Source organism: Rissa tridactyla, chromosome 9, assembly GCF_028500815.1.
Source record: "Rissa tridactyla isolate bRisTri1 chromosome 9, bRisTri1.patW.cur.20221130, whole genome shotgun sequence".
In the NCBI taxonomy this organism is placed as follows: Eukaryota; Metazoa; Chordata; class Aves; order Charadriiformes; family Laridae; genus Rissa; species Rissa tridactyla.
This window is the reverse complement of record NC_071474.1, coordinates 23,105,332-23,121,244: the sequence shown is the minus strand read 5'-3', so window position 1 is coordinate 23,121,244 and position 15,913 is coordinate 23,105,332. Positions and strand designations below refer to the sequence as shown.

Here is a 15,913-nt window from a genome sequence, read left to right as displayed (position 1 = left end):
TCACAGGGGACGCTGCAGCCGTAGGCTGCGGGGGATCTTTGCCTTGCACCTTGCTGGGTAGGGGGAGAGGCAAATCAAGCAGCCAGCATTATTAATCTCTCACTGGAACGAGCAGCAGGATTTATCAAAAGCTTGGCAACACCAAAACAGAGAGAGGAGTGGCACTGTCAGGGTTAAAATCAATTTATATGCTTTCACTTTGGGGAGCTAATGTTGGCAAACAAACAGTTTTTTCTTGGCCTTTTACATCATTGAAAAATATGGGAGCTTTCAAAATCATGTTAGAGAGGAGGCATTTCAAAGCACCGAGTGGGAAAGAGGGTTTAGCAAGATTCAGACCACAATTAACAGCATCACAGGTCACTCGTTTCTTAGCTGAGTCTTAAAAGAAAACTGGACTTTAATGATGCCCAAACTATACTAAAATCAAGGAGTTTACAGCAGTTTAAGCCACTGGGGATACTGTCAATACCTTTTTCAGTTTTGAAGGTATTATCCCCAAACGGCATGTTTGGGAATGTCTGTGCTTATCATGTATAAGGACAAGGACCTGGGGCATCCAGGTTAGACCCACAACCCCACATAACACCAGCAGAGAGAGACCGAGACGACCAGAGGGCAGCTCAGCCCACGTAAGATCTGAATCGCCTTTTGGAAGTGCCTAGCACTCCTCAGTGAGGAGTTCCTGAGGTTCCTATCTTCTCTGGGACAAATCCAGGCCTCTGAGCACAACTCCATCTCATCTGGGCAATCATCTGCTGTGGTTTGGTGCCAAACTCTTCCAACTTTACTGCAAAAACCCTACTTTGTGAGCAAAAGGCTTTGCTGCCTTTGACAGCTATAGCAAAGCTGGCCTGCCAAGCAAAAGAGCGTTAGCCGTCTTCTCTCAATTTTTTTCTATTTTGCTTACTTCCATGACTGATGAAAATGTGGAGAAGTCAATGTTGCCATTATATCATCCACTTGGTTGTTTTCTTTGTTTACCTGAGCTGTACATCTTTTCTGCGCTCTGTGATTCTATATCACATCACAGCAACAGTAAAAGTACACAATCAGAGACCAAAAAAATGCAGTCAGGTCAGCAGAAAAGGGAAACAATTTTCCATTTAGATTTCTAGTCCAACTTTTGTTTATATCTTTTTAAACCAAGGTCTGAGAGGAAATCGCTCTGCTGATGATACAACCCTCCGGCTCCATTAATTAAGAGCTAAATGAATTTCCTCCAGCCTGCCACTTTCCTAAGCACCCCCAGGAGTTCTCCAACAGTGAGAGACGAGTCCTGACCAACCCTGCTGTTGCAGAAGGAAAAATGTCTTTTCAGATCTTCTCTGCACATGACAGAAACAGAAAGGCAACTCTTATTACCCTCCTCCTGCCCACTGGCACATGATCTTCGATAGCTTGTGTTCATTTTATCAGGAAAACACACCATTTAATAGATTGGCTATTTCCTTAGTCCACTTACCGCTATAATCCCAAATCGAACAATTACTTCCAAGCCAGCCACCGAATGCAGGAGAAATGAAAGGGTGCAAAATATCACGTGTAAAATGAAAGAACTGTGTCCAAGGGTAACCAAGATCTTTTTTGTTAGACTTGGTAGTAACGTTTTACTCAACTGAAGTGTTTTTCATAGCGTCTCTACAGTACCATCGAGAGACCTGCACTATGGAACTGCATTATTATCATTTTGGAAGAGGCTATTCATCACTTGGAACAAGAGAGGTTTGCAATTCTTTCCATTTTTCCACTCTCAAAGACATACTGAGCTCACAGAGTGCTCCAGAGCACTGCACGCATGAATCCTGAAGGTAGGCAACGATTTGAGAACATTAAAGTTATTTTACTTGTATTTTCTCCTGGTCCTCTTATTCCAAAAGAAGCCAGGAAAGAGGCTGGTTTGAAAACTGGTATGAAAACTATTGTTTCATAATGTTAGTAAAATACCTCCTAATGTAAATTGTCAGAAGTAGCTCTTACCTTACACTCGTCGTAGTCTCTGCGAACATACAGCAGATAAATCAACCAGTTTTTCCTCTCTAGGATGGGTAACTCCGGTGCTACATGTAAAATAGGAATAGAATACAGGAAATCAGAGTGATCAGCAGGGAAACGGGGCACAGCACAGAGAAGTTCTCAAACCACCCGATCTGCAAGCACAACTAATTCCAGAACTGCAACTGCACTGGGCAGTGCAATTAATCATTTGACTTGAAGCCTGGAATGTGGACATACAACCAGTGTCCAGTTTCATTTTACTTCTCAAAATGATGGATAAAACGTGTTGTTCAAGACAGACGCTAAATAAGACCTCTTAGCAGAAAACTGCGAGCTCAAAAGACTTGAGGCATCGGCTCCTTCTGGTGCAGTTACTGAAGCAAACAGCTCCAAGCACTAGCTACGCACACATTTTAATTCATTTTTTAATTAATGCTGGTCTGATGAAATTGGTTCTTCCAAATATGCAAGAAGCAGCTTGGGGGAAACGAGCTGGATTCACATTTTGGAACTAGGGCAGAAGAATAATAATAAATTTCAGGGAGTGAATGAGAAGGAAACGGGCGATACACACAAAAAGAGACTTTGGAGATGTTGCTGGTCTGAAGGTGTCAATAATTTAAAGAGGTCAAACTTAGTTCTTTGAAACTGCGAAGGGACTGTGAAACATCACAGGTCTGAGATACTGTGAAGCTACTGGCAGAAAAACGTATTTGATGCAGTGGAGGAGAAAGACTCGTGCTCCGTCATTTCAATCCCAAGCAGCTTGCAGCAGTAATTATGGCAAATCACGAATGGATGTTGCTTAGTGATATTCACGTTGGGTTTAAAAGTTTAACACACTGCTGTGCATTTCATTAAGGCTTGAAATGTATTGCTTGTTACTCGTTTCTACAGTTCAGATGCTGGTAGCTGAGAGGTAACCATAGCAACTGGCAAAAAAGCTATCTGTTTGCAAGTCAATATTTTGACAGAAGTGCAGAAGCAAAGCAAGGCGAAGGCCATCGCAGGAGCTGGGGCAGCGGCGAGGACAACACAGCACCAGGCCACCTTCTCCCAGCCCAGCATGGACCCCCCACCACCGATGGAGACACGGGCTCAGCTTCCAGCACCCCAGAGCAGAAGGTGCTATTTGAAGTGCTCCGCAGTCCCAACTGCCAGCACGGGTCACGATCGGATGTAAGAAAGAAGAAACTTTGCAGCTGGAAGGACTGAATCATGTTGGGAGACGTTATCGGTGCAAAGTGTTATTGTCTTTTAGAAATGCTGAGCTTTAATCATGCAAGGACTGCACCTGCGGCTAGCGGCAAACACTTCTCTCAAGCATACCAGGCTCTCCCCCACAATTCACACCAAGTCTAGTATCACTGAGAGCACTTAAAAATAACTAGAATTCCTTCTGCTGATGAAAAAAAATATTGTCAAGCCGTTCTGGTCTTGGTTAGTTTTCCTTTTTTTAAGTTCTAGAATAACCAAACAGGCTTTATACTAAGACGGAGCGGAGATCTAAGCATACACACCAGCAATTTAAGTCAAATACCTTATACAAAAGGTTCAACTACCCTAAAAACAATTAGAAAAGTCACAGTCCAAGCAAAAAAGTAATTCAAACAAGCCAAGTTTACAGAAATGCACAGATCAAGGATCCAAATGCTCTCAAATTCTGGTTTACTGTGGGATATCTGGGTCTTCGTAACTAAGGCTTTTTAATACACATGTTCTCAAATCTGATTGATTTCTGATGACTTCATGTTTTCCATTTGTCCGTCTTACAGTGAAACCATGAACGGAAGCCTTAAAAGGCTGCCTAAATAGATACAAATTTGTTGAAAAAACACTATTTCATAAAGAGTCTGGAGGGCTGTTGTTCTGAAGCCCGTTGAGAGGTTACCCAATTCATTAACAGATTTGTAACGACTTCCCTGTGTAATTTATTACAGGTGCCAGGGTTTGACAGAACTTTCTTTTCCGAGAAACACAGCACGTGGGGATGCTAGAAGTGAACTGCAGAAAGCAGCCAGACTTGGGTGCTCTTCCCGCAAGTGTCCCCTGGTGCCACTATCCGACACAAAACACTGAACCAGACGTGTGTCTTGGGCACTTCATGCTTTCTTTTGTAAGCATGGATTTAAGTGTAGACATTGCAAACACTATTTAACCATAAGGATTTTTATTGCAGCCAAAACTAAAGTACACTTTGACATTTTGCGCCTACTAATACAGTTTAAAATTACAAAAACCTGCATCATTACATACAATGAAAACTTTCTTACATAGGGATTAATCAGAAGACCCTCCAGACGTACTCCATCTGGTCTCCAGCCATCTGCAGTGCACGCCTTACTGGGAGGTTAAAAAGAAATAGAGAGTACCTTTAAAAGTTAAAATATACAGAAAAGCTACCTGGCTGGGGTACGTTGCCAGCTGAGATGGGAAAGACTAAAATATGTTAGATCCTACACGAATGGTTTGGGCTAAGCTTAGAAAACAGTACATCAGTGAGCGGATGGAAGATCAGTTGTTTCATTCCTGAAGGAAAGAGCTTTTTCACAGTTTTAAGACCAGAGGGACACTACACTCCACTCCCACGCGACGGAAATGCCTGCTGAGAACAGGGTTGGGAAGTAAGAAATGCTGAACGTCAGAGCGAGCGCCCAGCAGAGTATGGAGCTGTAAAAGAAAAGGGTAAAACAGACACCGACTGCCTTCTGGGTCTGAGCCTGCAGAAACCCAGAGGAGTTACCTGAGAGAGCTGGGCTGGAGAGAAAACAAAGAAATCAAAACACACCACAAGACACAGAAGCGAACAGCGTTCACATCTGCAGAGATAAAATAGTTCTGCTTCCCCTGGCGATACGCTGAGCTAAGGAAAACTACGTGGAATTGGGAAAACACATGGAGTTTTTACGCTTCTAAAACTCATTTGGAAATAGCAACAAGCCTGGTTGGGGAGCCATTACCCTCCTTTTCTCTTTTATTTTTCCCTAAGACAAGCAAATTGGAAAAAGGCAAACAATTCTGACGTCTTTCGAAAAAGATGTCTAGATTAATTCATTTAAGTGCATCTTATACCTGAATGCAAAGCAAACACAAAGATTCACAGAAGTTGATAGACTCCTGAATCTATTCCAGAAAGAAAATATGAACAGTTTGACCCCTTCTTGGAAGAAATCCAGCATTAACACCCTGAACCAAAGCTGGTGTGGATCCCACAGAGGACTGAGAAGAGAGGAAGGGTATAGAAATTGTGAGAAAATTAATAAATTTGACACAGGAACACATCTGATCAACAGAAAAAAAGGGCTGGGGTAGTAAAGGATTATTACCAGAATCTATTCAGAAAGAAGTAATGCAAATTATTTATACATCTCTCCAGAGCTACAACCATCTCAATCTGCATTTCTGTCTTCCCAGGAAAGCAGTGAGACACCTACTCCGGGTGCTTTTATCTCCCTTGGGTTTGCTCCCCCAGCCTGCTGCTAAGGGCTACGTCCCAGTGGAAAGGGCCACTGCATTTTTCTGGAGAAGAGGGAAATACAAACCCCTCCCTCTGGCTATTTGGGACTCTAGAGAAAGGGAATAAAACATTCTGTGCTTTCTGAAAGGACACGATTCAATCATTGCTGGTCCTGATATCCATTTATTTTTTCCAAGTTTAACACTTATCCACAGAATGCCTTAAAAAAAAAAAACCCACACAGATGATGTATCTCAGCTCTTGAAGAGCGACGTCTGGCTGGACCTGGCCACGGGGGCTGCTACGAGGGGCAGGAGAACAGAAAGAAGGACCGGCAGCACGCCTCGATCTTCTCAAGTACAAGGATGATCAGGAAGAGTGGAGGCTCCATATGGCATCTAACGGTTTGCAATCTTACACTAATTAGAGCCGGGAACACACAGTGCCGCAACCGGTCGCTCAGGTTTCTGCATGGGGGAAGACCACCGAATTTGGCCTTGCCAGGAGGAGCTGAGCACATTCATCAAGTCCTTCTGGCTGCCCACATTGCAATTTTCCACCTTCTTCAATATACGGACCTTCAGAAGGTCCTCATAGGTAGCTTATATGGCTCATGTCAAAATGCGCACTTCTCTGTCACCTTTCACAGAGCACTCGCAAATAACCCAGGCACTGCAGGGATACAGGGACTACAGCTGAAAAAATAGTCATTTATACCATTCTAGCAGTGGAAAAAAAGCCCATTATTTTCCATAAATCAATCTGCTCAAGGGCCAGTCCAAGAAAATGCAATTATCCAAAAACTTGGTATCTAGAGTGAAAAGGGTTTATAACTTGCTTAATTATCTTTTGGCCTCTCTTTTCTGGGATTACAGAAGTCTAGTCTCATTAAGCAACTGCGACAGGGCACAAGGCACCAAATATATGATTAAATACCTCAGTTGAGAGACATGCCAGTGTCTTTGAAGTGTTTTGATTGAATTCAAAAGGGAATCCATCTGATCCCCCAGCTTTCTCGGTGGCCAGTGATTGATTGCACAACCCACTTCCAGCAATGTGATTTTTCTTTCTGACAATGCTCCTTTAAGGAAGCCACTGGAGCAGAAACCCCAACCAAATCGGAGTAAGATCATCAGGTTTGTATCTGTGCTGCGCTATCATCACTCTTCGCTTTATTCATCCTCTTACAGATTTTTTCAAAGGACTGGGGAAAAAAAAAACATAATCAGAGTTATTCCCTTTTCTGTAAATCTCCCTAGGAAATTATTTTCTGCTTGCATCTTCATATTGGGTAATTATAGCTTAGATATGAGCTATCAAATAGTGGGTTTTAGATTTAATAAAAAGGTTTTGAAATTGCTGTACTGTAAATAGAGAGGAGGGGGGGGAAAAAAGCCCCAGAAGGCTCCTATCAGATTTCATGAGGGAAACAATTGCTAAAGCACCATCCATCCTCTTCAAGAAACTGGCAGGCGCAGAGAGACCACTTTCGTTGTGGGCACAGCCGCAGTAAAGTGCATTTCAACATAACTGCACAACTGTAGCCATCGGGCAGTTTTTCACCTTGTCTTCTCCCGCGTGCAGACTGTCAGCTGCCTGGAGCACCCTAGCACCCTTCCTCTGCAAAGCACACAGCAGCTGTGGCTCCCTGACGTGGAGAAGGAGCTCAAGGACACATTTTAGTCTCATCAGACTGAAAAAAACCAGATCAGAGCCCAGCTCTTCTATCACCCCGGTTTACTGGAAAGAGTCTGAGCCCCAGCTCACTCCCCGTCACTCCAGTTTTGCCACCCGACCTGCGGTGAACTGAGCAAGAGCAGCAAGAGAAGCCTGGAGGAGAAGCAGAGAAGCAAAAGACTCAAGAAGAACAGGCCAAAATCCATAACAAGCTAAACCACATGTAACATACAGGGCAAGGAGAGGGCAGAAAAATCTTCAGAAAAGTAACTAAATGAAAGCATTTTTTTTTTTTTTTATTCTGCAGTAGCCTCACAAATCATAGTCCGGATCCATTGGGGCAGGTACCAGTATATGGGTAAGATTATCCGAAAGGCCAAATTTGGATCCTGACTCAACTATCCCTTTCCAAATCCCAATTAAAAATTGCATGTTGTAAAACAGCATTCAAGCACACAGGTATTTCCAAAGTTAATAAACACCGAGGCAATGCCTCAAGTCTTTTTGCTATTAAGAGAGCTGCACCAAAGAAGAATTTGGTAAGGTGCATCTTGCTCTGAAGAAATCCGAGTGGGAAGCTTTGCTGCGGCAAAGCCACAAGGGAGCCAGGTTATCATCCCCCATCATCGGGCAAGGCTCGCTGTAATGCACAGAAGCAGGATTGATCTTTGCGATTTGAGATTCATTTCCCATTTTAAAGTAATTCCGGTCATCGGCTTAACTCACAACAGCATAAAGAGAATTAACCTGCTACTGGAGGAGATTGTCCAAATCTGAGAAGCAACACATGGAAGCATTTCAAGAGCAACATTCACCCCAACCCTCAATTCCCAACTCAGCCTCCTGGGGACATTTGCTGACATTATTGCCAAGGTGACAATTATTCCCATTTATCCTCCCCACCTTGGGGAAGGTTTAATGTCGGGCATAGCTGTGGTTACAGCCCAAAATGAAGCTTGGTGCTCTCACAACCGTGTTAAATAAACATGGATAGGGAGGGAAAGGCGAGGATGAAGCCAGCTGTGCATATCTCCTCTTTGCCTTGAGCTTCACAAGCAGCCAACATGAGGAATTACGCTACCGTTTGTAAAACAGGTGCGAGAGAGGTAACGTGTATCTTCTGAACAAAAATAATATTAAAATAATAAGGCACAGACTCAAATAGCTACTATAAAACAACATACCACTGCCAGGAAACTGCATTTTCCAAAAATAAGGTATGAATAACAGATAGAAAGCATTTTTAAGCTCTACTATAAGGTTTTTAGATTTAAAAATAACAGACTGCCTTGGTATCAGAAGAGCATCCTACAAACTCCTAGCTAGGCTGGCGCACAGGAAAATTTAACAAGAAATCATCTTCCTTACTCAGACACTCAGAGGCTTTTATTGAGACTGTAGCAATATAAATATATTTTAGCTTCGAAAGAAAACTAATACAGGAACATTGCTCTTCCTACACCCAGATCCACCTTTGGAGTTTGAAAACTGCATAAATAGAAATATAATGTATTCAAAACTCAGTAATGAAGAAAAATCACTGCCCAGAAGAGGTTGTTTATGCTCTAGAAGAGGTTGTTTATGCTCTATTTCACTCATCGCGTGTAAGTATACACATGCGTATATATGTGAAAATACAGGTGTTTGTGTACACAAAAACCCGTAAAATGGATATAAACAGCAGAAAAAAAGGAGAGTGCCCTTTACTATAGCATTCCCTCTGTTTAATCCCCTTTCCTCTGTTTTTTCCTTTTGCAAATTGCTGCTGAAACACCTTTAAATCAAACAATAAACCCATATGGTTCCTTGTTATTTACAGTCAGCTGGGGTTAATAAAACTCATCATATACAATTCTGGTGCTGGCAAGAAAGCCATAATTCATAGCTGTGATCTTACTATGGTGTATTAATAGCTTCACAATGCGTAGAGAAAATTGGGAGGAGGCTGAAAAACAGCAGCAGGTTTAAACAAAAAAAGCAACATTTCTGACTCTACACCTCCCCCTGCAGGAAAATTAGCCCAGGCTATATGGAAGACCTGAAAATTGTATCTCAAAGCTGATTTATACACTAGGGTGAAGAAAAAAAAAAAAAAAGGACATTTTCCATTGTTAGTTTACACTGCGTAAATCTTAAAAGAGTTGCTAGCTCAGACTTCAGTGGTTTTTCTGTTTTGCAACATTTAAAGTTACAAGTTGCTCCAAATAAAAATGTTTTTATTTACAAGACAAAGATGTACACTGATTATTTGATATAAATGTCTTCTACTATGTACTGCTCAAGTTTAACCGTAAGGTAAAGCGGAAAGATCTGTAAATAAACACACACTTGTGACCACTCCAGACTTCCCAGCGCCACAGCGAGGTTCCCAGTGGCAGAACCAGTCTGGTTACTGGGAAATCTCCGTTAGCAGTAGGAGGCTGGTGAGATACCACTCTGCAATCCTGGCTTCATTCGATGAGAGAAGGGGGAACTGCATACATTAGTGCCAATACTTTAGCCCGATCATTATGACACAAAAAATTTGATTCAAGGCTAATGTTGTTTAATTCAAGCCAATAAAATTGGGGTGAAATTTAGAAACAAATGTGTACTTTAAAAAGGCAATTGAAAAAGTATAATCATTATTTGCTTAAAAAAAAAATTAAAACTTTAAGTCTGTTTCCTCCGCACGAGCCAATTTTGACCATCAGCGCTGGCTGCTGAGCAGAGACACGTGCTCTGAACAGAAGAAAAACAAGGATCTGAAAGAGCTTTTGCTATTTTTGCTTTTAAGCACAAGCCAATCTAGAAAAAAATAGGCTGATGGGCACAACAGTTCTCAAATCCCCGAGGATGCAGACTCTACTCTTGGACATACTCAAGAATCCTACTCCTGGCATAGCACCCCAACTGTTCTCTTCTCCATTTAATCCATTTTTTTTCCTGCTTGATGCCTTGTGCTCAATAACCTGGAAGGCAAGAAGGAGACCCAGCTCCCTCCAGGTGTCTGTTGCCGATGCTGTTCCTAAATAAAGGAGGTAGAGTACACCATCACAGAGAGCTTCTGAATAAAATGGCTTATAAATAGCACAGGAGCCCTGAGATATTAACTGGTGACTGCCCACTGTCTCCTCCCACAGCAAAGCAGGGATGGAAGATATTTCCCCCCGCAAACGAAGCAATGCTGGCTGCAGGCATTCCCAAAATAACCCGCCTAACCAGCTTCTCATTAATTCCAGTATCAGGAGCACGGGTAGTTTTGGGATTTCCAGTCTAATCCTTCCTTTGGCTTAAATTCTTATGCTTAGTCTTTTTCTGTCTATGGCGTGAAGTCTTTTACACAGAAATTGAAACTAAAATCATTATAAGGCATTTGTAAGAAAAAGCTTGTAAGAAAAGCAAAATAAAATTATAACAGGGAGAGGAGCACAATCCAGCCCCGAGTCTTTGAAACTTCCCACTTGATAAGTAACACCTAGAACTGTCCTCGTTTCATCCACTGCCAAAGAAGAATATTATATTAGAAAAATAAATATATAAAAAATATAGAAGTTGGTCTAGCAAATGGTTCAGTGCTCCCTACTACAAGACCCTATTTTTTCCAATGGGAAAACTTCTTCCAGACTTGTTGCCTCGCGGCGAAGTTTTCTAGGTCGGATGTCTGTCCCAGGATGAATATTTGCTGTGTAGCCTTCACTCCTCCCTACTGCACGAATGTCTTAACGATACGGTCTTTAATTATACAACCACACCTACAATTACAGGAACACACCGGTATTTTCACCAGGCGCCCTGCCTCCTTCTAATGATGATGAATATAAAAGCGAATCAAGGTCAGACAGTGAATGAAATTGTTCAGAAATATGAATAAAACAGTGACTAAATCAGAGAACTTCTGCAGCGTCTCTCACGCAGCTTAAAACGTCAGTGGCAAAGGGGACAGAGCCTGGAAGGAGTGAATGAGTACTCTCTGCATTCAGACACTGTAGAACTGCTCAGGAGGAAAGAAACCTCACTCCGATTTCTGTCACAAAGCTGCAAAAATCACCTAACCAGGCTTCCCAATGGCAGCCACTACCTGCCCACCCGTCATTTTTGGCTGTACGGCTTGACAGACATGAGAGTCAGCATCTCCCAGCCAGCACTCGCTCCAGCAAGCGGGATGGGCACCAGCCGTACTCTGAAGATGGAAGTGTTGCAGCCTATGTGCTCAGTAACTCTGAAAAGCATCGTGGAATCCAAAATTAGTACCTACTTTTGACTTTTACTTCTTCTCACAACTCTTCTTGACCAGCAAGTATCGTCTCTCAAGAATCTTTAACGTATGATACACAGTTTGACTAGGACGCAGAAGAACCTCGCAGCATCAAGGAATTTATTTACGGGATTTGATAGCTGAAGATAAACACAACAACTGGCTATACAGGGAATAATGGAGATCTCTTTTATTTAAAAAGTCCTCGATGAGCTGTCCCATCATTCCTCTGCAACGGATGGTGTTGGAGAGCTGGGCTAAAGCCAACGTGTAATTATGTCAGTAAAGACGCAAAGGCTCGAATTCAAGTTGCACAGATAACATTAATTCTGACATTCCCGAGTGGAATGCATCTCCCTTAACTTACACGTTTGAAAATTAAGACATCCAAGTTGCTTGCCTTGAGCTGTCTTTATGGCAGAGGAATACACATCCTTGGGGAGTGATTTATGGCATCCCAAGGTACGTGATGGAGAGAGGTCAGAGGAATGGCATCGGATGGGCCTTCCACTGACTACATACGGAGCACAGGTTACCTGCTCACCCTTGCTCTACGTCAGAGATAGCTCAATTCAATAAGATGAATGCCCACCTTCCTAAATATGTTACTTACTATTTTTATACAATTATTTTTAAATTCACAACAGGAGATGCCATGTTATCTGTAGGCAGCAGGCCAACAGACAAATGTGAAGTTGAACGCTTTAAAATACAAAAGAAACTTGTCTAGCACCAAGGACTTTCAAAGGAACTTCAAAAAATAAATTTACCAATTTAAATGTGATCCTAAAATAGTATGTTGCAATTGTACAGTTTGATCCTCTAGAGCTGGGCTATCAAACTTCACCCCCCTCCTGATCCTAATCCAGTGTAAAATATTACTTAATAACCAAATTTATCAAGAGACACTCAGATTATACTTGCTTTCTACGAGAGGTGGCACTTTTATGGCACTTTTCATTGCCTGATTAAGTTTGCAACAGGCTTAAGAAGCAGATACAGATTTTCCTCTTTACCGAGAGGAAATGAAGTAGGTTGACAACTGCCAAAAGACGTCAAGCTAGAACTAAAACCATGAATCTTCTGATTTAAAAATTAGCACTAAATTTTTACAGTGATACTAGTCTTGACAGATCAAGCGCACTTGCCATGCTGTCTGCAAAGGGTTCCCTGGCCCCCACAACCACAGATGTTAACATACACACACAAGAGGGCAGAGCTGTGCTGGCACATTCCAACTGAAATATTTCCAGTTCTTTGTGCTGCAGGGATTACTGGGCTGTTATTTTGGAGAGGAGAGGATGAAGTGAAGTATGTTATAGAATTTTATTACCTAAAAGTGATAATTCTTTTTTTTTTTTAAAAGCTAACAGCTAACAGCTGTATCAGATCCTGAACAAAATACACACAGCACTACTACCCACTCATCGCAGAGAAATGAAAACATCACATTCTCTTACATAAAACAATGATGTAACCACCAACTAATCTATGTTATTTAGGAACCATTTCCTTCCCACAAGACTGCAGGTTCAAATGGGCTAAAAAATCTGGCTTGCACACGGCCAAATGGAAACAAATTGGTACGTATAGATACCAAGAACTGCATTTGCTCCCCCCTCCAACCACAACATTTCCACTAACGCCTTTTCTTTTTTGACACACTTGAAAGTATTAATTAATTTAACTCAAGGGGGCTGTTTTTTATCTGGATTTCTCAGGCAGCTTCGCTCTTACAAGTTCAAAGGCAGCTTTGAAGCCAGCTCAAAGAATGGATTTGTATTGATTTAAGGAAATGTATCAGGAATTCAGAAATGATCAGCTCTGCAAGCGCACAGAATCGACTCCTTGGTGTGCTGAAAGGTTCCTGCTCCTCAGAGTGCTCAAGCCATTACAATACTTGCAGGATCCCTTAAAATACCTGCAGGAGCAGGAGGGATTCCCATCGGTTCATCTGTGCGAGCAGGAGCCGCGCGGAGAGATTCGCAGGACAGATCATCAGAAGCCATTTATCTACTTCTGCATAATCTCCTAGTTATTTATTATCTAACAGTCCCATTTGGAGATAGCTTATCGTCATGAGCACTTCCTAACCAAAGTCAATACCAGATAAAGTGAGCTTTACTGCCCGTCAAATCAGCACGTGCAATTAATTTTTATTAGAACCCCCAGTACTTTACTGACTACGCCCTCGTCTTCAAGGATGAGCACCCACATGAAAAGCGCGGCGCTATCAGTATTTGAGCTGAACACTGACATGGGATTGAGCTGGACAAGAGCAACACTCACCACTTGAGAATATTTCAAAATTTGATTAAACAAAAGAAACTACCCTGGTAAGATGCAAAATAGCATGTGTCGTTGTCACCTATCCAAAAGGCAGGTTTCTGTGTGGTAAAAGTGTGGTAACTTCGTGCCACAAAGAAGAACACCCTCATTACCGCAGAGTTTAAGAACAGGATACAACCCCAGCTTTAAAACACACATTTACATTACACGCGTCCCTATTTCTATTACCTAATTTATCTGCAATAGCCATATCTAATCGAACTTTGCTATTACTTACAAAGGGACACTGAGCACTTGTGTGTTTACTGCTGATAAACCTACTTCATCAGCGGTTTTAATCGTGGGCCAGTAACTTACTTTGTCTCCGAAATGGCGCCTGTAATAAAAGCAGAGAGAACTTCCATTTCTCCCCTTTCAATGACTTGCCATGGCCTTACAAGATATTTTTGCTAGTTATGCCCGTAGTGATGCAAGACAGAAGTGCAACTCACCGAAAAAAAAACCAAGAGGAAGACTCTCAAGCCTTGAAACACCCAGACACCTGTCTTATTTTACAGAAGTGCTCTGCTGCGAAGCGCTGAGCATGTTAAAACGCCCAACAGGCAGACCTGACCACAGGGTACGCTAATATTTCTCCCTATAAAATTTCTCGCATATGTCTTGCCCGCACCCTTCAGTACTATCTTTAGGAACACTTAAACAGGCCGAGCAGTACCTTGCAATATATGGCTTTATACACTATTTTTAATTTAATCTCTCCAAATGTTTTGTTAACTGAAAGCCGACAGCATCCAAAAACTGTCACTGAATATTAGACGAATCTTGTGGTTGATAAATGGGAAAAAAACAAAAGTCGAAGCACTTTGCCAGAGGTCACAGTTAATCCAAGGCAGAATTCCTTGCTTCAAATCCTAGAAAAATCATACCTACAAAGTATCCAAAAAATATCCCAATGCCCAAGACTCGGAAAAACACTTAATCCCTTTCACAATTCACAAGGGGAAGATTTTTGCTTTGAAAATTATCTACCTGACCCTTCCTTGGCTAAACATAGAAGTGGCTGGTAACAATTCAGAATTCTCCTTCTTCACAGTCTAATGGATTTCTATTACAAGTTCTTCCCCGTGACTCAAGTGAAATCAATTTTGTTTTGCTTCAGTGTATTTATTGTAGTAAATACATTTTTAGGATTCTATCCTGTTATTAAAAAGCTATCACTGTATCTCAGAAAATCTGAGGTTTAATATTTGTGTAGAAATCCAAGTGCACTTCAAATTGTTCCATTAGCCTCTGAACTGTTATGAGACTAACATGAGCTCAGAACTTCCTTTCTAAATATTTTTCCCACAATAAAGGGAAATAAATTCAAGATATGTTCCATAAAAATCAACAATACAAGTTGGTAAAAGTGCTTCTCCACTGCAGGACTATCAGTTACTATAAAATGACTCGATTGGCCTGTGTGGCAGAAGGAAAGTAGGAAGATGGGAGGCAGTCTATCTCAATTCAATACCGGTAAAGCATTTCGGAAAAATATCTGATTAATTTAAAATGCAGCAGGGAGATTAAAACTGCATCTCAGCAGGCTGATATTAACTCTACATCGCTTCAAGGAACAGAGCTCCCTTTATTCTACCATCAATTGCTTGGGGACAAAATATCAACACCGGGAGAGTTATGGATCTTGATGTAGCAACAAAGGGAATTGATTTTCAGAGCAGCTCTCCCCACGGTGGGTAAAGGACAAAATAATGAATGGTTCTAGCTACTAACATGTCAGCTGCTGAATAATGGTTGTCACCAAGTGTGGCTGTAAGATACTCCGAGGGGTTTGCCTTCCGCCGGTTCCTTTAATTTCGATTGCTAGATGAGGAGATTTCTAACCCGATTGCTGCATACAACACAGTCTGCTCCAGACCCTCTATACGCTCGTTAAAGGCTCATCGTCTTCCCTTTGGGCTGACCCGCCTGCAAGACAGAATCCCTTAAATCCCAACCTTTTGGGCTTTCACAACCTAAAAGCCACATGATGGATCAGCCCTGACAACACCTTATTCAAGAGCAAATTCTGCCTCTTAACTCGGAGTTATTCTTGTTTAAGAGCCATAAAACCAGGCTGCTAAACACTGGTTCCAGGTTTCCGTTCTTTCCTGTCTCACAGATGGGACTAAAGGAGCATCCATGAGAGGAAAGCAAAGCAAAGGCCAGGGGAAGCCGCGCGGCTCTGGGGTTGCACGGTCCAACAGTGTCCAACG

General features: G+C 42.0%; 1 protein-coding gene across 10 annotated transcripts in view; it reads right to left on the bottom strand.

Moving 5' to 3' along the window:
- Nucleotides 1–15,913, bottom strand: part of BBS4 (Bardet-Biedl syndrome 4) — a 49,735-nt gene that overhangs the window by 28,041 nt on the left and 5,781 nt on the right. For 3 of the 10 annotated variants that reach the window (XM_054213712.1, XM_054213714.1, XM_054213713.1), the window contains exons 3-4: nucleotides 1,981–2,060; nucleotides 911–1,017 (exon numbers count right to left, since the gene is read on the bottom strand). The exons of 3 other annotated variants lie outside the window; for them this stretch is intronic. In XM_054213712.1, the coding sequence (XP_054069687.1) occupies nucleotides 911–1,017; nucleotides 1,981–2,060 (187 nt within the window). Of the gene's footprint in view, nucleotides 1–910; nucleotides 1,020–1,980; nucleotides 2,061–15,913 lie in introns of those variants that run through there. 4 more of the 10 variants (XM_054213720.1, XM_054213716.1, XM_054213717.1 and 1 more) reach the window with 3 other exon arrangements.